This window comes from Kogia breviceps, chromosome 10, assembly GCF_026419965.1.
Source record: "Kogia breviceps isolate mKogBre1 chromosome 10, mKogBre1 haplotype 1, whole genome shotgun sequence".
NCBI classification, from domain to species: domain Eukaryota; kingdom Metazoa; phylum Chordata; class Mammalia; order Artiodactyla; family Physeteridae; genus Kogia; species Kogia breviceps.
In genome coordinates, this window is record NC_081319.1 from 41,357,176 (window position 1) to 41,383,736 (window position 26,561).

The window sequence follows — 26,561 nt, forward strand, 5'->3', positions numbered from 1 at the left end:
TCCAACGTCCCTTCACATGCCCTCGGAGCACAGCTGTGTCCCCTCAGACCCCCTCAGGAGGTTCAATGTCCCCTCCTGTACCCTCAGAGTAGAGCTCTGTCCTCTCAAACCCCCATGGAAGTTCTATGTCTCCTCACCCGCCCTCAGAGCAGGGTTGTGTCCCCTCGGACAACCTCGGCAGGTCTATGTCCCCTTATGTGCCCTCAGAGCATGGTCGTGTCCCCTTCTGCCCCCAAGGAAGGTCAATTTTCCCTCACAAACTGTCTGAACAAGGCTCTCATCAGACCGCTGGACTGGGTCATGTCCCTTTCATCTTCCAGGGAACTCAGTCCCCTTTCTCCTCATTTTGTTCTCTGTCCTACCACCACCCCAGGTTGGGTGGTAATGGGGGTGGACTGTCAAAGCCTGCTCACTCTCCGCTGACATATGGGCCCCACTTAGTCTTTCCTTCTCCACAGGCTTGCATGTTGTGGGCGGTTAGAGGCCTCTCTTCTATGACCTGGACCCTGTAGATCCTGCTCTGAGCTAAAGCTTCCTCTTGAAGCCTGGCCTATGTTCTAGGAGCCCCCAGCAGGGTATATTCCTTCCATGGGTCTTCAGGGGTCCCTCTCTCAGCCTGGGCTGGGGGGAGACAGGCCAGAAAAGGCCAGGCCTATCTCCATGCCCAAGACAGGTGGGAGCTGGAGCTCGTCTTACTGGCCTGACTTGGAGTCTGGAGCAGCACCTTGAGGTGTCCAGACACCATGGCCAAGGAGGCTGACGAGTCAGGGTCTTTTGGTCTTCCCCTCCCTGCCTGCCTGCCGCCCGGCTCAGCTGGTGTTTACGTGTTCCCTGCGGCTTGGCTGGGCTGTGAGGCCTTGAAGGGAGAAATGACCACCTGGCTGCAGCCCCTGTTCAAGGTAAACAGGGACTTGACTGCCTGCCAGGCCCTCTGAGGGCTCCCATTTCCTCTGCCAACACCTGCATGGCCCAGGTGGGGCTCAGGGTCTCTCTGAGTCGGGGGGGCTTGCCCTGGCCCAGGAGCTCCAGGTCTAAGGGAGGAGACCTTGTCCTGGACTAGGAGCTTAGACTGAGGTAAGAGATCCAGTTCTATCCTGGACATCCAGTCAAGGGGGCAAATGTTGCTCAGTCTAAAGGGGGAGGCCTGGCCTTGTCCTGGGTGCAAAAGTCCTGAGGAAGGAGGGCCAGCCCTTGGGGAGGAGCTATCCAAGTGGTTATGGAGGAACCTTGCCCTGCTTGGGATCACCAAACCTGAGGGGGGTACCCAGCATGTCTTGGGGGCATTTAGTTCAAAGGGAAAGCACAGCCTTGTCTTGGGGGTTCATCTAAAGGGAAGGTGGTAACAAGTCTGGGGGGTGAGCATAGCGCCGTTCTGGGGGGTGCCCGGTCTGAAGGATGAACACAGCTCTGTCCTGGGGGTATCCAGTCTGAGGAGTAAACACAGCCCTGGTCCTCAGTCTGTGGGAAGAGGCTAAACCATGTTCTAGAGGAAATCCAGTTTGAGAGGAGAGGTTCCACTCTGTCCTGGGGGGCACCCAGTCTGAAAGGAAGACATAGCTCTGTCCTAGAGGTGGCCAGTATGAATGTTTCAGGGTGAGTAAGTGTGTGGACTCTACTCCGGAAGCCTCCTGAGGAGGAGTCTGGGCTGGAAGATGGGGTCCTGAGGCCCAGCCAGCTGGGGGCCTCAGTGACTCTCCCTGTGGGGTGGGTGGGATGGGTTGCCCTGAAAGCCCAGTGATCTGGAGGTCCCATGGCTTAAGCCCTGGAGGGGGATATCAGACTCCCCTGGGGCCTGGTGGGGGGAATGGGGGGGTCTGTCCTGCTTAGGTCTCCTTCCCCCAGCCAGTACCTCATCCAGGAGGCTTCCAGAACAGTACTTCCCACCCCTATCCCCATCCCCCCACCCAGCCACCAGCCCCTGCAAGGCTACCTCTCCCCTGACCTCTCTGTAACCTTCTCGGGCCTCTACATTGGAGCATGTTGCTCACACCTTGTTGCTCTCCCTCTAGAATTTCCAATGGCTCTCAGCATTCACAGGAACCCTTGATGCTCAACCTGGTGGCTCAGTGGGCTTCAGGTCCTGCCCTGTGCCTCTCTCACACTATTCCAAGCAGGTGGTGCCACAGAGAGCTCCATGGGTGCACCAGGCCTTTGGATAGCTGTTTGCCTTGCCCACCATCTAGAAGGGCAGGCGGGAAGGGCCTGAGGCCTCTGAGTATGCCTACAGCACCCACCAACTGAGTTTGTGGTCCTGGCCTCATGACCCCTCTCCCAGCCCTCCGTGTGGGGTGGGGAGCTGGAAGGGAGTTGGAGACGAGGAGCACTCCCCACATGCTGAGTCCATGGAAAAGAACAAGAGTTGGAGCTGGAGATGAGAGGAAAGAAGGGCCAGGCAGGGTACCTATGCTTGTGCATAGGCCCAGAGGCAGGGCCATCTTCAGGTCTGAGCAAGAACATGGAGTGGAGAGGCAGTTGGCTCAATTCTCAGAGTGTCAGGCCAAGGAGGGCCTGTGCCATTCTAGAGTCCAAGACTGTGGTGAGCAGGGACTGAGGGGGCAAGGAATGTGGTGGGTGGGTATCGGGTGGGGATGCTAGTGACCACCTTGGATCCACAGTGGTGGATGTGCTGCGCCTTGCAGAAACCCACCCCGGCCAGCCTCTGGCCTCAGGTCCCTGGCTCCCCCACAGTTCCTTAGCCAGAGCAGAGACCCCAGCCCACTTCTCACCCGATGGCCTTGGCACTGGCCCTGCACCCTCTCTCTGGTTGCTAGAGGTGTGTCAGGTCCAGGGTAGGGGCTGAGGGTCACGTTTGGAGGGGTCCCTGAGGGCCCCAGCCTCCAAAGGGCATAGCATGGCCACTAGACAGGCAGGAAGGGGCCTGTAGCAGGGCCCAAGGCTTGAGGGTGTGGCCAGGGACCCAAGGGATCTGCTGTCAGCCCTGGGTGACAGTGACTGGGGGCCAGCAGGAGGAGAGATGGCCTGGAGAAGCCTGGGCCAAAGGCAGCTTGGGTGCCCATGGAGCCTGGGTACAAGTGCAGGGAGCAGCCGAGGTGACAAGTGGAGACAGGGAAGGGCTGGGGCCCTCCTCCTGCATGGGTCCACTGGGGTGCTGATGACCCAGCAAACTTGAGCTTCTCTAGGCTTAGACAGGGGCCTCTCTCAGGCCCTTTCTGCCGGGCTGGGTCCCGACCCCCCAAGGGACTGGCCCATGGTTCCTAGACTCCCTCCTGAGGTAAGACCAAGAACACCCCCATGGCTCCCAGCTCCTCCCCTCCTAGAATAAGTGCCCAGTTCAGACCACAGGAAGCCACACGCTGCTTCCTTTTCCCTTTTTTTTTTTTTTTTTTTTCCTGTTTTGTCCTCCAAGCCCCAGTCCTGAGTGGGCAACTGTCCAACAACCTGTCTCTTGGTCCGCTTGTCCACCCTTATGTCCACAGGTCCAACCCTCGGGTCCCCAATCACATGACTGTCTCCCATTCCTCCTGCAATAGGACAGGTGGCCTCTCCGGTGCAGACGCCTCCTCATCCAGCCCCGAGCAAGAGCCGTTGAGGAACCCATCGTCCTTAGGAGCGGCCACGGCAGGTGGTGTGGTCTGAAGGGCTGGGGACCCTGGCTTGGTGTGGCCGGGCAGCTGGGGGTGGCCGTTGGCTGTGGCAGCGGGCAGCAGGCGGGGGCTGAGGGGCAGGCCAAGTCCCGTGCGGGGCCCTACATTGGTCACACTTGTGTGAGACACCATCGGACCGTAGCTGTAGCTGCTGCTCCCGCTGCGTGCCTTGCGCTTGAAGTCCAGTGCCAGTGTCCAGCGGCTCCAGGATTTCTTGATCTCAGCCTGTACCTGGGATGGCAGGAGGAGGGTGGGCGGTCAGGTGTGCCCCTAACCCCTCTGCCACACGTCCCCAAGCCCAGCGGTGCCCCCATCCCTGCCCCTGAAACACTCAGCACTGAATGTAAAGAGGTGCAGGCTATTACTGGAAAATGTCAAGGCCAAGAAGAATCCCGTCATTCTCAGAACATGGCGCCTGGCTGCAGGCAATGGACACAGCCAGAATCTAGAAAGCTCAAATGACCCCAAGGGTGGATGAGTGTTCAATCCGGATGACAGACGATTCAACCGTGGGGCTGGCAAGATACTTGGCTTTGCCCACAAATCCTAGCACATCCTCAGCCTGAATCATCTGTAAAGACTTCTCTCTGCCTTCAGAACGTCCTCAGGGATGATCTTGGAGGAACAGAGTAAGAACCAGGCAGAAGAATGAAGGGACAGGACTCGGGAACACCCTGGCACTTCTTTTTCATTTTTTAATTACTTTTTTTTTTTTTTTTTTTTTTGGCTGCGACTTGCGGCTTGTGGGATCTTAGTTCCCCGACCAGGGATCGAACCCGGGACCCCTGCAGTGGAAGCACGGAGTCCTAACCACCAGACCACATGGAATTCCACCCACCCTCCCCCGGCACTTCTGCGTCCTTCCTGCCTTGCCCCAGCGTGGCCCACCACTTACCTCGCCGTTGCAGAAACAGTATATGATGGCGACAAAAAATCCCTGTGGAGAGAGGGTACTGGGTCAAGGCCCAGAGCTGCATCTGGAGAGGGTGGAAGCAGCCTCCCCAACCCCACCCGCCCCTCACCCTCAGACAGGGCTGCGCACCTGGAAGGAGTTGAAGAGCATCTCGTAGTGCATCTGGACTTGCCAGAGCGTCCCTGAGACCTCGGTGTATGGCGTGGCCATGAAGACGATGTAGTGGACGCCAAAGAGCGGCATGAGCACCAGTGTGGATTTGAGCAGCTTCCTGGGCCAGCGGGGCAGGGGGGTCAGGGCGGAGCCACTTCCCCCTCAACAGGCACTGTGTACCCCGACCTGCCAACCCCAGGCTCCAGAAGCCACTAAAAGGCCCGAGGCTCTGGCAGCCAGTGGGGGAGCCCACTTCACCTGAGCCAATGACACTTTGTTTTCTCAGCAAAGTGTTAACAGGGCCCCTTGATTCTGAGGTGTCCCAGAGTGGACCATAAGTTATGTCGCCGTGTCCCAGGGCCCTTTGCACCTGCTGGTCCCTCTGCAGGCACTCCCCCACTCCCCCATGGCCTTACCTCGGTATCCCAAGGTCCCTCCTCAGGTTTCAGTCGAGCTTCCACCTTCTCAAGGCCACCCACTGCCCACCTGTCTCTCAGACTGCCTGCGACCAGCTCTCTGAGGAGAAGTCTGGGTTTGTCTGCCCAGACCCCAGCTCTAGTGCAGGGCCCAGCACCAAGAGGCCCAGCCTGGCTCTGGGGTGCCCTCAGAAGCCAGGCAAGATCCCATCACTGCTGGCAGGGCCAGCCAGGGAGTCAGGAGCTGAGTCCTTCCTTGAGACAGGCTCATTCTTGGAGCCTCCGTCTGCTTTTGTACATGGTGCTGGGGTTGGATGACCCCTGACCTCTGAGGAGCCTGGGCATGGTGGGTGTGGCTCACCGGTACTGCTGCCGCGTGTCACACCTGCCAGCGTTTGTCTCCCGCAGCTTGGTGGCGAGGACCCGGACAATGTTGATGAAGAGGATGAAGTTGAGCTGTGGGAGTGAGGGAGGGCTGCGTCTCGAGGCCGCACCCTAGCAGAGAGGGGCAAGGACTCTGGGACCCATGACCCTGCTCAGGCTCTGCTCTGCCACTGTGTCTCCAGGTGGCTCCTCAGGCCCTTGGTTTCCCCACGTGGACTGGGGTGGGGATCAGCTGCTTCGTGGGCCTTGTGGCTCCAACGTCCCTGTCAGGGGCCGGTCACTGGGACCCATGGTCCATACCCCGACCCAGCTCTGTGGCCACCCCTGCTTACCACAATGGAGGCCAGGATGGGCACCTGGATGATCCACTTCTTGTTGCCGGAGCTCAAGTCCCAGCACCTGAGGGAGGTTGAGGCATCAGCCCCCGCAACCCTGCCGTTCCCAACCTGAGCCTTCCCATAGGGAGGCTCCAGAGCTGGTCTGCTCCGACGTTAGCTGTCCCCCAACTCCCACCGAGAGCACAGGACAGGGGAGTGGCATATATGGCCAGGCCTGAGGCCATCCTCAGAGGTCCCTTTTGAAGTAGCCTCTGCTGACCCTGAGCGGGTACCCAGCTTGAAGCTGAACTGAGAACTCCTGAAACTGGGCCACTCAGGGCCAGGGTACAGGAGGTGCCCCTCATATGCTCTACAGAGAGAGGGTAGCAGGGTTGTTTCCGGCCTGTGTCAGAGCCTCCTGCCCACTTCTGCACCTGGACCTACCCGGTGTTTGCCAGGGTGGCTCTCACACTGACCCACACAGCCACGAAGATGGCGGGCAGACCTGTGGGCACAGAGGGAGACAGTGTGTGAGGGACTGTTCATGATGTCTCTCTCCTCAGCCCACCTTGCCAGTCCCATTCCCCTCATCCCTGGTGACCCCCAGCTTAGCCCACCATTGTCACTAACCCCCCTCCCCCTGGGCACATGGGCTAATTGGTGACAGAGCCCTACTCTTGCATGTGCTGCCCTGCTGTCCACACAGCCTCCCCTCAGGGCTCCAGCCCTCAGGATGCTGTTCAGCCCTCTGCCCTCATCTTGGTTCTGCATCTTGTACCACACATGCACTCCTGCTGGGCACTTGGTGAATAAGGTATCACTAATTTATCCTCACCCAGTCCATTATGCCCTCCCCTTCCCTAAAGGGTGCTGCTCTGGGCTAGGGGTTCCCTTTGAGGGAGGGAGCTTATCATCACGGGTTTTCTATTCCAGCACTGCCACCCTTTAAAAAGTCCTAGCCCCAGGGATGAAGCTGGATAGGGTGTGCTGTTGTTCCAGGCTGGGTAAAGGGCTACAGGGAAATCTCAGTGTGCCCAGGCCCAAGTCAACTCAGATGGTACATGGTACCTCTGAGTGAGTTTTGCCTCTAGGAAGGAGCCCAAATCCCCACCCTCTGCCCCCACACACTTCATTCTAGGCCCAGGGCACCCTTGGGAAGGGCAGGGCATGACCTGGGTTTATGCGAGGAAAAGAGCTGTGACGTTCCTGTGCCACAAAGTTCTCTGTGTTCCCCTATCTGTATGCTTCCTGCCCACACTGATAACCTCTAGCCCCAGAGCCCACATCAGCCTGCAACTCTGGGGCTTGCCACAGATGAGGTCAAGGTCAGAGTGTCCACCAAAGGGCAGGGAGGCTATGGCTGTTGATGTGAGGGCCTCTAGGTGCTGAGCGCAGGGAGGGCTCCAGCCACCCAGCCTACCCCTCTGCAGTCTGGCCAGCTGCCCCGGAGCCTGGCCAAGCTCTGGAGCTGCCAACAATAATGGACAATTATTGGTAACTCGAGCCCGTGGTGGGAGGAGTGCAGAACCCCAGCAACCCATTCTGCAGAGGAGCTGCTGAAGCCTAGATGATGCTAGAGCCAGGGCCTGCAGTTCTGGGCCATGGACCCTGTGGGCAGGGTGGCGGAAGCATGGGCAGCTAGCTCCATGCAGCGTGGGGACTGGTGGAGAAGTGGGGCTCAGGGTGGAGGGAGGGTTCCAGATCCCTACTCCAGCCCCAGCAGTGGTGATACAGTGGTGAAAATAGCTGCCTTCCAACTCCAGCCCCAGGCTGACCTCTGACCCAAGATCCACTCTGATCCTGAGTGGAATCTTGACCTGAGAGTCCCCCCATCCCTATCCTGGGCTGAGCCTCAGCCCGGGTGAATCTGCCTCCAGGTGAGCCCCAACTCCAGGCTGAGACAACCCCAAGTGAACCCTAACCCTTGGCCAAGCCCTGTTCCCTGAGCTTGGGGCGGGGGGGGCAGTCAGTCACAGAAGGCTCACCACCTGCTGCCCCACATCCGGCACAGGATACGCTGTATGGGTGCCTTCCCCTCAGTGGCACTCTCTGACCCTGCCGCCCATGGTCCCACCCTGCTTGCACCTCACTGCCTGCGTGCCTGCGTACCCCAGCCGAAGATCGTGAAGCCCCAGAGGTACTTCTTCTCTGAGAAGAAGGCCATGAAGATGAGACTGTGCAGGTACAGCCCCTCCACCAAAATCCAGTAGTAGTTGGTAGCCAGGAAGTAAAGGAAGAAGGTCACAGTCACCCGGCAGCCCACCTAGGAGACCAGCTGGTGTTAGCCAGAAAGCGGGGCCTGCATCTGGGGAGGGATAGGCTGGGGGCTGGGCCATGGGAGGGGGTCCTGGTAAGATATGCCAGGTGCTGGTCAAGCTGGTGAGGAAGGGACAGGCTCTACCAAGGACAGGGGCTGAGGGGTGTGTGTGGAGACGATGTTGCCCAGGCAGGAGGGCACTGACGACGGGGGTGGGGGATCAAGGTGAAGCGGTGGGGTGACTGGGGGTCCTGGGCCGAGGCGGAAGTGTTGATGAAAGTGCGGGGAGGGGGAACACTCACAAAGCTCTGGGCAACAGGGCCTGGAAGCAGGGCTGAGAGGTGCAATGGACGCAGAGAGGTGGGTGTGAGTGGCCTGAAGCGCGTGACTGCAGGAGACAGGCGGGGGCGAGGGCAGAGGCGCCGCAGGGTGAGTGGGGCTCCCGCGAAGCCATTGGTGGCGAGGGGCCCCGGGTGGGGGCGGGCCGCCGGAGGGGGCACTCACGTAGCCGGCGGCGGCGGCGGGCGGTGGCGGTGCCTGGGCGATGGCGCGCAGCTCTTCCTCCGTGAGGCGCTCAGCCTCATCAAGCGTGGCGCCGGAGTAGAGCACCGCGTCCTTGACGAAGATGCTCACGGCGCGAAGCATGAAGGACAGGAACAGGTGCATGTGGATGTAGTTGCGTGTGCAGTGCAGCCTCCTGCGGAGCGCGCGACAACACCGTGGGTGGGGGCACGGGGACGCGCGGCGGGAGGGCACGAAGCGGGGCTTGGTGTGCAGGGGTACAGTGAGGGGAAGAGAGACCTCATGCCTCCGCCCCGTCCAATCACGCCCTTGGCCACGCCCCACGCCCCCCACCTCGGCCCCTCCCCGACCACGTCCCCTCCCCACCCCAGACCCCCGCCCACCTAAAGTAGGCCAGGATGAGGACAGCCACGGTGAGAGAGGCCAGCGAGACGGAGTAGCCCACGGTGTAGATCATGCCTAGGCGGTCAAACACCTCCTGTGCAGGTGGGGAGTTACTGTCAGAGCCCTGGGACTGGGGTGAGCATCAGGTTAAGGGTCAGAGGCCACTTTAAGGTTACTGGAGGAGTCAGGATTAGGTTCAGGGGTCAACAGTGGAGTGGGGTGGCCTTATACGGGTCAGGTTAGGGAGGGGGAAGCCTCGCACCCGTTCACGAGTCTCATTGGTCAGGAACTTGACGCACTCGCTGTAGTTGGCCCATGTCCTGTTGTGCCCTGGCACCAGCTCCCAGCTGCCATTACGGTCACAGCGACGGTAGGCATGGCCTGCAGGTCCGTGGGAGGGTCAGGGCAAGCAGAGAGGTCTGGAACCATTGAAGCCCGGAGCTCCAAGTCCTGACATCCCTGTGGTCCCCACCCTACTCCAGCCTGCCTTACCTTTATGATTGAAGTCATAAATGTAGTCAGGACAGGGCATGGCCACCACCTCACCTGGTGCCCCTAGCGGCCAGCACAGGATGTGGTCCCACTCTGGCAGGCAGGGGCGCCCTGTGACCACAGAGGTAGACAGAATAGGTGGGGGACATCAGTCAGATCCATGGTTAATGACCCAGAGGAATAAACACACCTGTGGTCTCTGGCTCCCTCAGGGATAGGTGTGCCCCAAGACTGGAGAACTCAGGCCTGGAGCATTCTGGAGAGAATGTATTGAACCCTTACTCCCTACTGTGCCCTGCACACACCTGGCCTCATAGAATTCCCTACAGACCCTCTATGCAGGTGCTGGTAATGGTCCTATTTTCTAGATTGGCTGGCGGAAGCCAAGAGAGGTGAGTGATTTACCAAGGTCCTACAGCCCAGAGCCCTGTCCTCCTCTGGTGCTCAACCCCTAGCCAGGCCTCTTTCTTTTCTCTCTGTTCTTGGTCCCACCTTCCAGGTGTCCCTAAAGAAGGAGCAAGTTCCCAGACTAACTGTTCCTCAGCAGAGAATGTTTCCTATGTGCTCCTTGCCCAGGGACCATGGACTAGAGGAAGAAGGTCTAGTTTCCAGTGCCAGCTGGACTCCTGAAGAGCTGCCCACCTCATGCAGGTGTCTACCCTCTTTGCACTTCAGTTTCTTCATTGGGAAATTGGGATTGATATGCACTTCCACCACTATCCAAGACCCGCCCTGAGCACCTGTTATGAGACTCTGGTGACCACTCATGGGGGTACATATAATCCCCCAAATCTAAGTGCTAACTGGGATTCAAGGCAGGCGACACATCCCACTTTGGGGCTCCAGCCTTACAGCAGAGATGCTAAGTGACCTTGGAGAGTCTCCAGCCTCTGAATCTTCCACTTTCCACTCCCAGCTTCCTTCTTTCCCCCTGCAGAGCTCCAACCACAGGACTCTCCAGCCACCCTGGAAGGTTGCCTTGATGGCTAGACCCACCCCAGCTTGGTGAAAGGCTCTCTGTCCTGGGCACCATATTCCCAGCCCCGCCTGGCCAGGCCCACAATTCCCTCTGATCCCTGGGGAGCCACAGGGTGACCACAGCCTCCCAGATGTGGCCCATCTGGAATCTGCTGCCCACCCAGCCGGTTCAAACTGGCCCTGTGGCTGCAGCCTGGGCTCTGCGTTTGTCTCCTTACCTCCCTGAGGGACAATGCAGCCCGCATCTCCCTCCCTCTCTTCTCTTCTGCCCTCCTTGTCCCGCTGTCTGACCCCACCCCTTCACAGCCGCCCTTCTGTCCTGCTCTGTCTCTATGGCCAACCCCACTATGTGTCTTGTTGCACCCTCCTCTGACACCCTGAGTCCCAGTCCCAGTGTGTGCCTCCTGGTCCCCTCTCTGTCTCTTCCTGCCTCCCTTTTTCTCTGGGTCTCTCCCAGCCTCTCCCTGCCCCTCTGTCTCCCAGGTTCTCTGTCATCTCTCTCCATGGGAGGGGCCACAGCCCTGGGTTCACCCCTGAGGTGTGCGGTTAAGTTCTCTGCCCACATCTCCTGGGGGCCCTAGTCCATCCAGCGTGCCTGCCCCCTCCACACTCTGCCCACTCGGCTGAGTCTCCTCCTAGCACCTCCCCTTCTACAAGAGCCAAGGAGCATGAGCTCACATGAAGGCTGTAGAGCAGTGGGGCAAGTGGGTCCGAGTTGGTCTCAGATGGATGCATGGAAGCACAGACGTACCTCGGTGCCTGGTGCCAGTGGACACCTCCTTGTCCTCCTCAGACTCAGGGTAGAGCTTCCCAGATGCCTTCTCTTTCTTGGGCTTCCCTGATGTGGATGCAGATGCCCATCCTTTGTCTGATTCCATTATGTCAGCTGGAGAAATTAGGGCAGTTATGGCTGTCAACAGCACTGCAGCAGAAGATCCAGGGTACCCTCCTGCGTCAGACTCCCCCTTTGTACAATGGGGGTTGTCCCCTGCCCTGCTGACACCTAGGCTGATGACGGGTAGGGACGTGCTTTACAAACTGTAAAGTGCTTGCCAGGTGCAGAAGTAATCAGTCGGCATGGAGACTGTAAACAAGGGGTTCAAATGGTAATGAACACAATTCAGGTGTGGGATCAACTAGTGAGTGGGTTGAGCGGTAAATCTGGGCAGAAATGTCTGACCCAGGAGTCATAGCCAAAGCCCACGCAGGAGGCGAAGGCCCCACCAGGGGGCGCATGGCAAAAGTAGACAGTAGTGGTGATGTCAACAGAGGTGAAACAGTGAAAATGAAGCCAGGCCAGAGTGCTGTGTAGGTCGAGAAGCTGGTGGTGCGAAAGACAAGAGCAAGAGTGCAGTTGTCAAGGGAAGACAGATGAGCCCACCTACCCCATCCCCTGCCCTAGGATACCCGAGTAAGGGGTTCACAGCTTCCACAAGGGACCCTGGAGACTCCATCTGAGATGGGGCCTGGCCTTTCCCTCCACTGGAGAGATGCCTGAGGTTTCTCTTTCTTGCTGAAAGTCTTCCTCATTATCTAACCTTCAGCTACAGCCCAAGCCAAGGCCCCCTGGCCCTCCCATGTCGGGGTTTGTGGCAACAACGAGAAGCTGAGTGCAGACACCCTGGGCTGGGATAGAATGGCTGTGCCCATTTTTCTGCCTGCACCCTGGGGCATCAGTAGGGTGGGGGTAGCAGGATGAGGTATAGTGGGAAGGGAAGGCCTCCATCGTGGACAAAGAGAGGACAGAGGGAGATGCCTCCATGCTTCCACAACCAGAAAGACGGCTGGGTTCAGGACCACCCGGACCCTGATGTGACTGGGGCACGGGACCAGGGAGCCACTGGTGAGGCCAGTGTGGGCAGGGCTGTGACTGCAGAGACCATGTGAGTCCCTGTGAATGGAAGCAAAGTCTGGGGGCTCCAGTGTATGTCACTGTGTGCTTGCGTCCTGGGTGTAAATCAGCATCCTCTCCCCGCAGTCTGAGGGCCAGCTCAGGGGAGGAAGCTGGTCTTGCCTGCCAGTCAGGTGGGGTCTGGGCCTCTTCCAGGTTGAGGAGATTAATCAGACAGAAGTCAGAGGCCTGGATGGTTGCTAATGAAGCTCCATTTCTGCTTCCAGGAAATGGACTCAAGGAAGAGACCAGCTTGAGACCTGGGGCAGGAGCTGTGAGGTCAGGTGAGTGCCCCTCCCAGCTTCACCATGGCAGGGGTCCCATGGAGATGCTGTGTTGGTAGAAGGAAGCCTTCCTACCCCATCAAGAACCCTCTACTGGACAGTGGCTGTGAATGACATAGAAACCCATCCGTATCCCTCTATTCTCCCCCCCTTCCAGCCCCATTCTCCTGACCCTGGACACCTCTGCCTTGCCCTTTGCCCAGGGGGCCTTTTTCAAAGACCGAGTCTTCCTTCTGCCCCTGCACTGGATACCTCCTCCTCCTGCAGGAAGCTGTCCCAGCCCACTCCAGCGGGGTCTGGAGCCCTAGTCAGTGCTCATGATCGTGGCGTGGCTCACTAGATCTAAGCCAGTTTGAGGTAATTCAGACAGTAGTTGCCTCCATAACCTCCTGTGCCCACCCTGGGAGGGGAGGCTCAGTGCATCTCTGAGCCTGCTGACTTTAATCTCACCTGACTCACCCCATTTTTGGTCCTCACTTTGGCCTGGCCCACTTTACCTGGACCTACTCTCCCTTGGTGCCACTTGGTTCTGCATCATGGACTCCCACCTTCCTCTGGCCCCTCTGTCTCCTGACCTTGCCCCCAGACCCTCCTCCTTTGGCCCCGCCCCCACCTGGCCTCTGCAGGACTTCTTTGAGCCGCTTCTCACATTGGGCCTGGGCACGGTGCAGCAAGAAGATCTGCTCCTCTTTGGTCATGACGTCATCTGCATCCACCTACCAAGCCGAAGGTCAGATTGCAGGCAGGACTTCCCAGCAGAGCGGCAGACTCCACAACTATCCCAACCTCCTTGAGGGATTCCCCCCCTTTCCAAAGAATGCGGGAAATCTGCCTTATGTAGCTCCATTGTACAGATGGGAAGCCTCGGCTTCAAGGGGAAGGGCCTGCCCCACCATAGGGAAAAAAGGCGGAGGGGTGCTGTCCCCTGCTTGCCCGATAGTAACCCCATAGGCTGCAGCCACTGATATTCTCTATCCAGTCTGTTCCCCAGGGGTACGTGGGAAAGGGATGGAATGTCCCAGGGTGGATCCTCACAGAATCCTGGCTGTCTATTGGGGACCTGGGTGGAGAGGGGGTGGATAAGGGGTGGTGAACTCTGGGGAAACAAACGGGGCCTGGATTCCTTCAAGTCCTAGTGCCCTCGGGACCTTGGGAGTCACCAATTTCCATCCTGGCCCTCTCCCCAATCAGTGCTTTCCCCGTGAATGGAGAGTGGCTCAGCTCCTCCTACCCTTGAGGTCCCAAGAGGGAGAGGATGGAGAAATTACTGGCAAGTGGTCTGGGTTGGGCGGGGCACTCCTGTGCAGGCTGTGGGTGGGAGTCACCCACATCCATTGCTTATCTGGAAGTTTCCCTACATCCAAGTAGACCCTGTGTTCTGATGATGTGGACAGGCCTTTGCTCCTGCTGTTCCCTCTGCCTGGAATGTCCTTCCTTTCTTTCCTTCCAGCACGTACACCCTGGGTATTGGCTGCCACCCACGAGCATTCACTGGCATCATTTTAGGGAAGGGAGCAGGAACATCATGGAGGTGGGGGTGAGATGGGATTCACTCTGAGCCTCTTGTTTCCCTGACTTAGGGTTGGAAGGAAATCAGAGGGTAAAGGCAGCATCCTGCCCTGGGAACAACTCAGTGTGCCCAAGCCCAGCCACTCCCATGAGTGGGACCCACAAGAGGTTAATGCATCCCCTCAGACCCCACCTTCACCCCCAAGTCAGGGCCATGTCCCTGCAGACCCCCAGGACAGCGCCTGGTTCCCTTAGACCTTCAACAGGCGGAGCTGCATCCCCTCAGACATCCCCTGTCAGGGCCGGGTCCCTTCAGTCTGAGCGGGGCTTTGGAGGGTGGGAGAGCCCAGAGGAGGCAGGGGAGGGAGGTGGAGGTGGGGGGAAAGGGCAGGCCCCAGCATGCAGGGGTGGGCGGCCTGCCGGGAGGGTCAGGGAGCCCGCTGCAGGGAGAAGTTAATTGACCGAGTCTCTCGGTGGCAGCAGCAAGGGCTTCTAGGGCCAAGGAGTCTCCAGTTGGCCCGGCTGGGCTTGGGTTCTGCTGGTTTCACTTAGCAGAGGCGCGTGCGCGTCTTTGCGTGTGTGCGTGTGAGTGGCGGCAGAGCCTTGAGTGGCCGTGCACAACGCTGCCTGGCTGGTGTGTGCACTTGTGTGTGTCCCTCTCTCTGTATATTCTCACGTGGGGATTGTCCAGCATGCACATTTGGGACGTGAGCCTGAGGTGTCTGTGAACGTGCACGTGTACCTATGTTTTTGGGCAAAGGTCCCCGTGTGTGTGTCTGTGAGTATGTGATACGGTTGCTCGTTAGCCTGCATGTCTGTGGGTGTCTGTGCTTTCGCGGATCACTGGCGTCTGAGTTGGACCCTGAGATCTCAGCTGGACCCAATGCCCAGGAAGGGCTGGAGAGATTCCCACGTGCTTGCCGCTGGCCCCTACAGCTCCTCTAACTTCCCCCACCCACAGCTAAGGCTGAGCAGGCTGGGGCAGAAGTAGCCCTGGGGAGATGGGGCTTGAGGGAGGACAACTCGGGCTTTCCCTAACCCAGGGGGCTCCAAGACTAACCTGAGGTTCTCTTTGTGCCTCTGGCATTGGGGATCCAAGCTGCTGAGGGGTCTGATCCCTGGGTAGCTGCCCTGCCCATCCCACCCCCACTACGGCACCCTTTCACCTCCATTTCGATGACTGCAGCTAGTACCTCTGTCAGTAACCACCACCACCATCACCACCACGACCACCACCACCAACACAACCATGCCGCCCACCGCCAACACCACCGATACCACCAGCAGCGGCAGCAGCACCATTACCACCATGAGCACTAACTACTATTACCGTCGGTATACCCACCATCATCACCATCACAACTGGTAGAACATCATTACCATCACCACCACCAGTGCTGTTTCCACCAGCACGGTTACCACCGTGACCATCACCACCACCTCCAGTGTTACCACCAGCGTTGCCCTCACCGTCCGCACCAGCACCATTACCACCAAAGGCAACATCGGCACCATCACTGCCACCAGCCCCATAACCACTGTCAGTACTACCTTTCCTACCGTCTTACCCTTACTCCCTCAGCACGCCCCCTTCCCCACCACCCCTTCTCGCTCTGCCCACCTTCATCTCTTTCAAGATGAACAGATAATCACCAGATTTTTTCCAGCTGAGGAAAAGCTCCTGAGTGTCTGACAGGCTCCCACCAGTCCCCAAAGTCTGGCATGCCAGCCCTCCCGATAGACAGACTAGCCCACTGATGTGACCCACTGAGGGCTATGGCTGATGGCCTCTAGACTAAAGGCAGGCAGCCGTGGGTTGAAACCTGCCCATTTGGCAGACTGGCAAACAGACAGGTGTGCAGCTGGGTGACGACCAGGAACTGACCCACACACCCTCTCACAGGCCCAAGGCATCTGCTCAGCTGCCACCTACTGCTACGGCTGCACTCTATGGCCAAGAGGAGGCACAGCCTCTTTTCTGGAGTCTCATTTCCTGGTGGGCCTGGGAATGCCCAGGAGAGGGGAAGGTATGTGCTTCAGGCACCAGATAGCCCCCAGATTCCTTCAGCCACAGGGACACTGGCACCACCTCTGGCCTCCCTGGACTGTACGACCCATTTCTCTGTCACCCAATCATGGCAGAACTGCCATTGCAGCAAGAAGAATTCAAGCCAAGGAGTCAAGAAAGCACTTTCCCAAGGAGTGGAGGGCAGCTCTACACCAAGAGCATCCCCACTTTCTTTAGAGTACAGCTCCCCTGCCTGGAATTCATCCATCACCTCTCCCTCCAGCTGCACCCTCTCCTCATCTAAGGAGATTCTGCCACCAGCACCGGAACTTGAATCCTGTCTCCACCACTGACTGGCTTTGAATCTTTGGCAAAGCTGTTTAACCCTGTGCCTCAGTCTCCCACATGTAAAATCAGGATAATAATAGGGCTGTTGTGAGGGTTAAATGAGGTCCTGTATGAAAAGCTTGGGCAGGGGAGGGGCCCACAAAAAGCTAGTTGCTATTATCACCACTGGGTCAGCAGCAGCACCAAGTCATGGCTCCCCGCCTCCGGCTATGGGCCACCGTGCTGCCAGGCACCATGGGTGCCCCCAGGCTCAGGACCCAGAGAGGCAAGAGGAGACTGTCTGAGTAGATGACTGAGACCAGGGGGCCACAGTGAGGAGCACGTAGGTGGTGGGACTCCAAGGAGGATTAGGAGCAAGGAGTACAGGAGGGCCTGCAGGTGAGGTGGCACGCTATTGGGGTGAAAGGACACCCCAATGACTCCCTGCATTTCTGGATCCACCCTGGACTCACATTAAGATTCAGGGTCACTGCCAGACCCCCATACTTGGGCTTAAGGGGCAGGAGGGCCCCTCCTCTGCCTCTGCCCTGAGTGAGGTCTTTTCTAGTGGAGCGATGCAGAAAATGCTGATAGCTCTGATTCTCCTCCTGGCCTGGCCACTCCATCCGCTGCGCCCTCCCCGACCAGCCCCTTTCCCCCTGCAGAGTTCGGTTCTTCCTGGTCTAGCTCCTGGTAAGGAGGACTCAGACTTGTATAATTTTATATCCAGAGAGTCTGTGCATCTCAGGTCTCACGGATGAGGACTGAGGGACCTGGAGCTGGGTCATGGCCAAGGGTCAGTTAGTCCATACCCACCACTGATAGGGTCACCTAGCCCTGGTGCCAGGTGTCCCAAACCCCTCTTCCTCCCACACCCCTCCTATGGTCTTGGGTTAGGGCTGACTTCCCCTGACCTAACCATTGTAGGGCTTGGCTGTATCACTCTCCCCATGTTCAACCCTCCAACATGGAACCTTCCTGTGTGCACACATGTGCATGATCTGCAGTTTGTGAATATGCAGGGAGAGAAGTGGCCTGAGAGCCTGGGGCTGGTATTTGTGGGGCCACAGGCAGGGTGCAGATGGGGGCTGGAAGCCAGTATGTTATCTACAAACATAGAAGCTGCTGTCTCAGGGAGAAAGTAATGTGTGGTCAAGAAGCCCGGATGTGTTTCTCATTTCCTGAGTTCAGAAGCTCAAAGGAAGAGAAGAGCCATTTGCTGCTCAGTACCCCTCCCACTCCGGGGCAAGCAGCTCCTTCTAACTCAGCTCCCAGGGAGACCCCACTGAGAATGGTGTTGGAGCTGCAGATGGCAGTGATGGTGGCAGTGGGGGTGGACGTGAAGACAATGAGTGGGGCAATGTGAAGGCTAGTGATGGTGATGGAGGTGTGATGGTGCCAGTAGTGGTGGAGAGTCAGTTTCGTGCCACTGACCAAATGAGGGCCACTCCTCTCAGTTCCTCTCCTAACTGCCAAATTCCACACACTTGCTGTCTGTGATCCCAGACATGCCTACATTTTCCTCCTCGGGGCAAAACAAAGGAGGAAATACAAGGGATCCTTCTTCAGCTGCTGACACCTCTGTCTCTGGGAAGGAGGGTCCTTCTGCTGCTTGGTGTCAGGCTCAGGAGGCCCTCCTGGGTCATCTCATCCATCACTCTGACTGAGGTCGGCCTGCTCCCCCAGGGGAAGGCAGCTGCTGGCTTCTTGCTCACCTCTGGAGAAAGCAGATCTACCAACATTCATCCCTGGATGTGAGCAGTGTCTCCCACCCCATGAGAGCCCCTCTACATGTTGGCACCAGCCATTGCCCCTGGAGCTTTAACCACATCTCCTTCAACATCCCCATCTTACAAATGAGGCCACTGAGGCGAGAGTACAGTTAGAAAGAAGAGGGCCAGGAATGGAGCTAAGGTCTGCTTGATACTGAAGCAGCAACCCCAGAGGAAGGGAAAGAAAGGAGGAAGGAAGTACCCTGCCACATGGATCCTCTAGTGCCAGCCTCGATACCAGTTTTCCACAGAGTTCTTCCGGATTTTATCTTTCACTGTGTCAAGCAAGAGCCTCTTTGCAGAGCACCTAAGGCAGCTTCCACAAAGGTAATTCAGGAATGGAGGTAGACGTAGAGGTGATCAGATGGTGATGGCGTTGGTGATGGCAGCTTGTGTTCAGCTCTAACTGGGCAGAGGATAGTTGCACCCTCGTTTTAGGAGGAAGGAGAGTTTGTACCTTCAGAAAAGCCAGAAGGAGAAAACCTTGGCTAACAGGAGACCCCCTTGTGACCTCCTGGCCTTCCTGCCCCTCTTCTCCAGGTTCCACTACTGGGACCTGTGCTGGCACCCCTCGATGTCTCCCATGCCAGCTGGCTAGGGACTGCTCCCTGCCCTTGCTGCCTTCTGTCTGTCTGTCTGGCCCGAGCAGGCTGGGACGGGTTCCCTGCCGGGGACGCTCCTGGCCCACCACGCCACGGCCGACAAGTGCTGACTTTTCCTCCCCTTCGCCTGGCCTTCCTGAACAGGCTGCCTGTGTTCGGGGCTGGGAGGGGCTGGGGGGAGGCACTGTGACGCCTCTCATCCTGGCCAGCGTGGAGGCCTTCAGGGCAGACAGTGGGATAGAGCCTGGGGTGGCAGAGTTGGCTGCTAGGACCCTGTGGACCTTCATAAGTGGCCTCTACCTGGGCTTGGGGACCAAGGCCCAGAAGGATGGTATAACCTAACCTAACCATAACCTGGTCAGCAGAACAGAATCCTACCAGGTCTCACCTCTGCACAAGGCAGGTCCCAGAGTTGGGGTTCTGAAAGGTTTGGAGGTTTCTGATGTCTTTGAGAACCTGAGCAAAACTTTGCACCCTCTCCCAGTCACACTATATTTTGCAGACAATTTCAGGCATCTGCAAACCCCCCACTCCACCCTTTCTTTTTCCTGGGGGCTCTCTGAAAGAGCTGCCTTCCTGATGTGGTGGCCGGACCAGGGAGTGTCCCCAGAAGGCCCACAACAGGAATCTGGGGGAGGCCTCTTGATGCCTCATTAAAACATTCCGAAGAAAACCCAAGTTCCCAGGAGGGCTCGGCCCCCCTCCTCCTGCTCTGTCCACAGGCAGCTCCGAGAGCTGGGGGTGGAGGGTGGAGGTGTTTAAGGGCAGGTGATATAAAAAGCTTCAACGAATCAATACGAAAAAGACAAATAACCCATAGAAAAATGGGTAATGGCTCTGAGCAAGCTCTTAGAAGATGGACAATAAGCCAATGTAAAAGTCCAAAAGCTCACCGGTAATTGGCAAATTAAAATGACAAGAGACACCATGGCAAAGGTGAGGAAAAGAAAATTCAGGCTACCCTATGAGACAGAGGGTGTGGGGAAGAGACCTCCTCCGTCATTCCTAGTGTTGAGTATAAACCCACACAGGCTTTTTAGAGGGGAGTTTGGCCATATCTATTAAAATAAAAAATATGCATGTTCTCAGACCCAGCAATGACAGAATCTAGAAATATCCTACAGGGAAATGGTCACACAAGGACATGAGAAGGCACTTCAAGGAGTTTCCCTGCCACCATCTGGAATCTCTCTCTCTCTCATACACACACACACACACACACACACTCATGAAACTATCTAAATGTACATTCCTAGGGACTGCTTAATGAATCTCAGGTTTTGGAACACTATGCAGCATTTTAAAAGATAGATTTATATTTACTGACATGAAGATCTCCAAGACACACCTTTAAGTAGAAAAATGCATATGGCAGAGCCCTATCTACAAACTGCTGTCATTTACTAAAAAAACAAATAGAGGGGCTTCCCTGGTAGCACAGTGGTTAGAAATCCACCTGCCAATTCAGGGGACATGGGTTAGAGCCCTGGTCCGGGAAGATCCCATATGCCACGGAGCAGCTAAGCCCGTGCACCACAACTACTGAGCCTGTGCTCTAGAGCCCACGAGCCACAACTACTGAAGCCCATGCACAGCAATGAACCCAATGCAGCCAAAGATAATAAATAAATAAAATAAATAAATTTATAAAAACAAACAGACAGCAAATGACAGAATAAAACTATCTACTTTATATGCACACAAAAAGGTACCTGTTTGGAAATACACAGAAGAAGACCTGGGAGGACATCCCCCACCCACACTGTTTAAAATTGTTTTCTCTAGAATAGGGAATGGGTTTGGGAGTAATCAAGGATAACTTCTGTTTAATCTGTATTACTTGACTCTTTTATAAGAAAGAACATATTCAAGTATTAGTTATGACATTAAAATAAGAAAATAAAAGTAAAATAATCAAAGGATCCTACTTAAAAAAAGAGAGAGAGAGAAAAGGAAGAAAAAGAAAACCTGAGTGGGACATAGGGATCTCCTGCCAGCACAAGCCCTGACCCTGCTTTGGAGGAAGAAGCTCAGTGCAGGAGTCTGAAGACTTGGGTTCAAATCCCACCTCTGTCACAGACTCACTGTATGACCCTCAGGGCCCTTTCCTATAAAATGGGTGGATGAACAGATGGAATGAGAAAATATTTGTGACCATTTCTAGGTCAGAATCTGGGGACGGCCACTGTTCAATACGTGTTGGTTCCTTCCTGTCTTTAAAAGTGAGCCCCTTGGCTGAGCTGCCCTTGGAACCTGCTGAGAATGGTTCCCTGGGTTCCACCTACCACAGTCTCTCCTGAGTCTGACCCTGAGGTCATATCTCTGTACTCCAAGCCTCCCAATCCCACAATGCTGACCTTCAGCTTCTCCCACTGCAGTTTCTCCTTCACAAGTGTGCATGCTGAGGGTGTCCTTAGGATGAGGCATCCCCAAAGATAAGACCACCCCTTTTCTCCCACTCACAATCTGGGGGCCCATCCCTTCCTCCAAACTTCACCCCACCTGACTCCCAACCTCACAGCTACTCTTTTCTGTAAGGCACAAGATGGACCAGCTGAGTCTGGCCACAGCCAGTGTCCTCCCAGTGGGACACTTTCTGGTCCTCCAACCATGAGGTCCCTCATAGAGGAAGATGTGAGCCTGGTCCTGGAGCCAGCTGGGCAGGCAGCATATAGGTTTGGTGACAGGGTCTATCAGCTGAGGGTGGAAGCAGTATTCCCTGGGTTTAGGAGAGGGAGCTGGCGGACTCTCAGTTTCTTGCTGGCTCCAGCTGAGGCCAGGGGGGCCTACAGGGTGTTGGGTGACCCTCAGGCCATATCCTCTATCCCCGGAGCCATGGAAGGTTCATTGCATTCACGGCCTGAGTGTCCAGCCATAGATGTCCCAACAAGGTCCCAGGGCAGACCCAGCCCTGGCATCCCTCCTCCTTTCCTACCCTCAGCCTTGGGCCAGGGCTAAGCTGGGCAAATTCTCTGCATGTGCCTCAGCTTGCCTGGAAATCAGTGTGGGTCCCTCATAGAGGCACAGGGCTCGGCACTGGTTGACATACAACAAATAATGGTCATATCAGTTGTGTGAAGGTCAGTTAAAGGGGACAATAACAGAACCTTTCTCAGAGGGTTGTTGGAAAGATTAAACTAGCTAATATTGTAAAGTGCTTAGAACAGTTTCTGGCAAGCAGACAGCACTATAGAAGCATTTATTAAATAAAAACAAGAAAACAATAGACCTGGATGCACATGTGACCACCAACATACACACACATGCATAACCATGCTTCTACAAGTCATGTGCAGACCACAGCCTCAGACACACGTGAGCTCACACAAGGTCTCAGACACTCGCACTTACGCAGACCCAGAGAATACCATGCTGAGTCCCACAGAGCCCTGCTCGGACACACAGATATACTCACAGGTCACCCACGCCCATCACCCTGTCTATTCTTCTACAGTCACTTGCACACATGTGTGCACACAGACCACACTGGCTGGCTCTGCGCAGTGGCTATGCTCACACACCCTGGAAGGGGCCCTGGGAAAGGTGAGCCTGGCCCGAGGGGAGGCTGGGGAAATGGCTCTGGGCCCTGGCATTCACCAGTGTTTGGAGCATCCCTGCACAAGGTGCTGATCTTCTCTGAACCTCAGTTTCCTTAGCAACAAATCCTTGTATGGGGCGATGTCTCTGGCCATGCTGTGTGGGCATGGACGACAGTGAATGGGGTGTACTGAGGCCAGCAGAGGAGAGGAGAGCCTCAGATCAAGGGATTCTTAGGCAAATGTTTCTTTCTTGGTGTCTTTTTACAGATAGGGAAACTGAGGCGTGGAGAAGGATAGCCCAAGGTTACACAGGCATTGGCAGAGCTGGAGGAATCCAAGAGCTCCTGCCTTCCCGCCTGGGGCTCCGCCTGGATAGGGAGCTGGTCAGGGGAAGGCTGCCTGCCCGTGTCTCTAGATGGCAAATAGCCGCACCTGGGAGGTGACGGGGAGGCAGCGGGGGCCTTGAAGTCAGACACAGGCAGACAGTCTCCTCAGCAATGGCTGATCCCCCAGGACAGGGCTGCTGTGGGATCTGACTGACTCCCCAGGAAATGGTCCCCAGACCCTGGCCCAGTCTGAGGAGGGTACTCGGCTCTTTGTCTCCAGCTGTTGGCCTCCGCCAGTCTCTCCCTATTTTTCTTTGCTATTCTTGGTCTATCTACTCCTCCTGCTCTGGGGAGTTCTCACCCCCATCTTCTTTGTCTCTGTCTCTCTCTTCTCTCTCTCTAACCTTATCTGTCGCTTCTTCTCTCTCTGGTCCCCTCTTGGCCTCTGCTCTCAGGAGGGTACCAGTGTGGGTCTCCTCACTCACCGGAGCATGTTCCTCCTGTGAGAGTGTTCTGTGAGGTCAGTCTCCTTCAGGGGAGCTCCATCCCTCCTCCATGCCACACCATACCCGCCTCCCTGGGCAGACATCTTCCAGTCTGGGTGAAGTTGGGCATGAGTGCACGCATGTGTGTGTGCATGCGAAGGTGAGAGCTTGAGGGGTCCTTAAATCCTACCCCCTGACCACAGCCCCACAGCCCTGTGTCCCAGATTGCAAACAAAACTTGCAGAAAACAGAGGACTCCAGAGCAAAGTCTGTGTGACCCTACTTCAGGGCCAAAGCCTAATCTGCTAGATCACACTGTCATCTTCCAGGGAGACACAGAGCAGTGATGCTCAGAGAAGCAGAAGATAGGAGAACCCTAACCACAGATTTCCAGACCTGGGACCCCAACCCAGTCTTCATAAATAGGGAAATCTTAGGCATCTGGAACCCAGAGTCCAGACACCCCAGAGACAGCAGGCACCGAGGATCCCGGGCCAAAGGGGACGCCCACCCAAAGTTCAGGTTACTGGGGGAACTCAAGCCTCTGAGCCCTGGACACCTTCCCCCGACCCCCAGCCCCCGCCCAGGGACCCCAGAGCAAGCCCGAAGCTTGTCCTGGACTGCGAGCGGGGGACTTACCAGCACGTATGCGGAGCTGAGCACTGGGCAGCACAGCAGGAGCGCCAGGCCGGGCGCGATCCGGGCGGCCCCCATCGCCACCGCCTAGGGCCCCGTCCCTCGGGGCAGCCGCCGCCGCCGGCCCTGGTGGTGGTGGTGGTGGTGGTGGTGGGGTACAGAGCTGCGTCAGGCCGGGCTGCCCCGCCCACGCCAGGGCCTAGGGGACCCCGGAGGCCCGGCGGCCCGAGGCCCCGGGGCCCGGCGCGGGGCCCATGCGCTGAGGGCTAGGGAGCGAGCGCAAAGGAGAGAGAGGGAGGGAGGAAGGGAGGCAGCCGGGGGCCGGGCGGGCGGCGGGCGGGCGCCGAGAGCTGCGGAGCTGCCCGTCTGCCTCGGAGAGGAGAAATCACATCCATATGGCCGGGCCCCCCGCCCCCGGCCCGCCCCCCGCCCCCCGCCCCCCTCTCCCCCCGCGCCGCCTTTTCTTTTCTTTTCTTTTTTTTTTCTTTTGGGGAACTGGGAGCTGTGGCTTTGCCCCACGCCCAGTGGGGGAGGGGTCGGGGGAGGGGTTGGGGTCGCGGTCTGCAGGGGGCGAACGGGCTGTTATTTTTAGCTCCGCGGCTAGCGCAAGTAGGGGGGCGGGGTGGGGGGACGCGTTTTGCGCAGCTCCGGGCGTGCAGCTTGGGTACTCGATCCCAACTTTGCAAAGACACTGAGCCCTTCGGCGATCGGGCCGCCAGCTCCTTGCCCCTCGGCCCCCTCTGATCCTCATCCCGTCCGCGGCCGCCTCCGGCACTCCCTCCCCATCCTCGTCCAGAGCCCCGCCTGCGCCCGCGCCGCTAGAGCGCGCCTGCGGCCGGGACGCCCGGTCTCTCTGCCTGTCTGTCAGTCCGTCTCTAGCTCCCCCGGCCTTGGCCTCCGTTCTTCCAGCAGCCCCGAGCTCCGTTTCGGTCACTCCCTCGCTCCCTCCCTCTCCTCCCCCTTTTCTCTCTACGAAAACATTTGCAAGTTTCCAAAAAAGCCACGGAGCCGAGCGGCGCGGGGCTGGCGGCTCCACGGGGCTCCGAAGAGGCGCCGCTGACTGACACCGAGACAAACCAGCCCGCCGCCTCGGTCAGGCCCGGAGTCACCCTGCCCAACTCCCGCCCGCTCCCCTCGCCGCTGGCCCCCAACCCCGACTTACTCCGAGCGCGCCGCCGCGGCCCCCGCCTAGCCATGGGTGTCGGGGATCCCCCGACAGCCTCCCCAGGACAGCGCCCTGTCCGCGGCCCCGGGGAGACTTCATGGAGCTCTTGGGATTCCCCCCGGCCGGCCTGGCCTCCAGCGCCCCCCGCCCGGCCGCCTCTCGGAGCCGCCGCCCGCCGCGCGCGTCCCTCGCCTCGGCGTCTGCCGCTCCCCCTCCCCCCCGCGGCCCGGGCGCCTCTTCCCTCCCCTGCGCCCTCCCTGGGCCTCTCCCGCCCCCGCCCCCCCTCCGTCTTCTCCGACGCTGGTGTGTGGAGCGGCAGAGCGGAGCCCGCCGCCCCGTGCCCCGGGACCTTTCTCTAGAGGCCGCGCCGGGGGTCGCACAGCGGCGGGATGTGAGTGTGGAGGGAACGGGGCCCGGGGAGCTCTGACATCGGGGCCCGGGAACGTGGCCCGAGCCGCTCCCGCCGCTTCATTTTCCTCTCCGGGAAGGCACAGACGTTATTTTTTCTGATCGTCCGGCCCCGGTCGGTGAATAGGGGCCCTCAGCCGCGAAGCAGGCCCTCTTCACTGGAGGTACCCCGCGCGCCCCCGGCCACAGCGCTGTCTGTCTGCCCGCGGGACTCCCGCTCAGGCTGGACCGGGATCCCCGGGGAGGCTGCTCTGCCGCCAGCCCCAGAGCCTGGCTCCGCCACCGCCCTCCTGCCCGCCCCGCCCTCGCCTGGACCCCCAGCCTCAGGAATCTCCCGAGTGGGTCGGTCTGCTGTGCCCCAGACCCGCCCCCGTCCCTGCCCGCTTCTCTGGGCTCACGTCCCTCTCTCTCCCTCCCCAGTCTCTCCCGGGTCCGGGTCTCTCCGAGTCTCTACCCATCCAGACGCCGGCCCGGCCTCTCTAGCTCCGCCCCTGACTCCACCCCGGGCGGCTAGGGGCCGCAAGATCAAGGGCTCAGCCGGGACCCCCACCGTGGGGTTCCGCCTCCCTCTCCCACTCCTTCACACCCCCAAAAGCTCTTGGCCGGCTCTGGCCCACTGGGGACCCTCAACTTGGGAAAAGGGCGGGAGGAGACCTTGGGGGCAGAGGCCAGATGGGGGCGGGGCTTATGTGCTCCCGCCCAGTGGGGGATGCAGGAGTGCTCAGAGGAGGGGACCTCGGACCCCAAGCCTACCTACGACCTCTAAGTATCAGGTGGGGAAGCTGAGGTGCAGGGAGGGCCTGGGGATGCCTGGAGCAAAGGGCTTTAAGGATGTTCAGGAGGAAGCTAATGCAGGGCCCTAGGAAATATCCGGGCTAAGTGGCAACCCCAGCTCACCCACTTACCAATTGTGTATCCTGGACACGATGACTCTCCTGCTGTCTGAGCCTCAGTTTCCTCATCTGTAAAATGGGGAGCTGACCAGCTGATTCAAAGGGCACTTTTAACTTTACTGTTTCAGTGCCTCCGAGGGTGGGTATCTCTCTGGGTTTCTGAGAGACCCATGGACTCTGGGGGCTCCCCAGGCTCAGCCTGTGGAAATTGAGCTCCTCAGAGCCCTCAAACCGGCCCCCCGTCTCAGGGATGACCCCTCTCTTCAAAGTGAATGAGTGCCCAAGCCCAAGCCCT

At 58.1% G+C, this 26,561-nt stretch overlaps 1 protein-coding gene across 5 annotated transcripts; it reads right to left on the minus strand.

Annotated features, from left to right (window-relative positions):
- Positions 1-3,339: 3,339 nt before the first annotated feature.
- On the minus strand, positions 3,340-25,144 carry PTH1R (parathyroid hormone 1 receptor). 5 transcript variants are annotated; one of them, XM_067044458.1, is made up of 14 exons: positions 24,963-25,144; positions 23,804-23,926; positions 11,173-11,307; positions 9,444-9,554; positions 9,214-9,332; positions 8,951-9,045; positions 8,550-8,742; positions 7,898-8,051; positions 6,233-6,293; positions 5,804-5,870; positions 5,449-5,543; positions 4,648-4,789; positions 4,501-4,542; positions 3,340-3,836 (listed from the first exon to the last, which is right to left on the minus strand). In XM_067044458.1, the coding sequence occupies exons 1-14, from the start codon at positions 24,994-24,996 to the stop codon at positions 3,459-3,461; spliced, it is 1,749 nt and encodes a 582-aa protein (XP_066900559.1). In that variant the 5' UTR covers positions 24,997-25,144; the 3' UTR covers positions 3,340-3,458. The 5 variants fall into 5 exon arrangements, with proteins under 5 accessions (XP_066900559.1, XP_066900562.1, XP_066900558.1 ...); XM_067044461.1 differs by lacking the exon at positions 24,963-25,144 and adding an exon at positions 13,210-13,312 and having other exon boundaries at positions 4,648-4,785; positions 23,804-23,942; XM_067044457.1 differs by lacking the exon at positions 24,963-25,144 and adding an exon at positions 13,210-13,312 and having other exon boundaries at positions 23,804-23,942.
- Between the last annotated feature and the right edge of the window lie 1,417 nt (positions 25,145-26,561).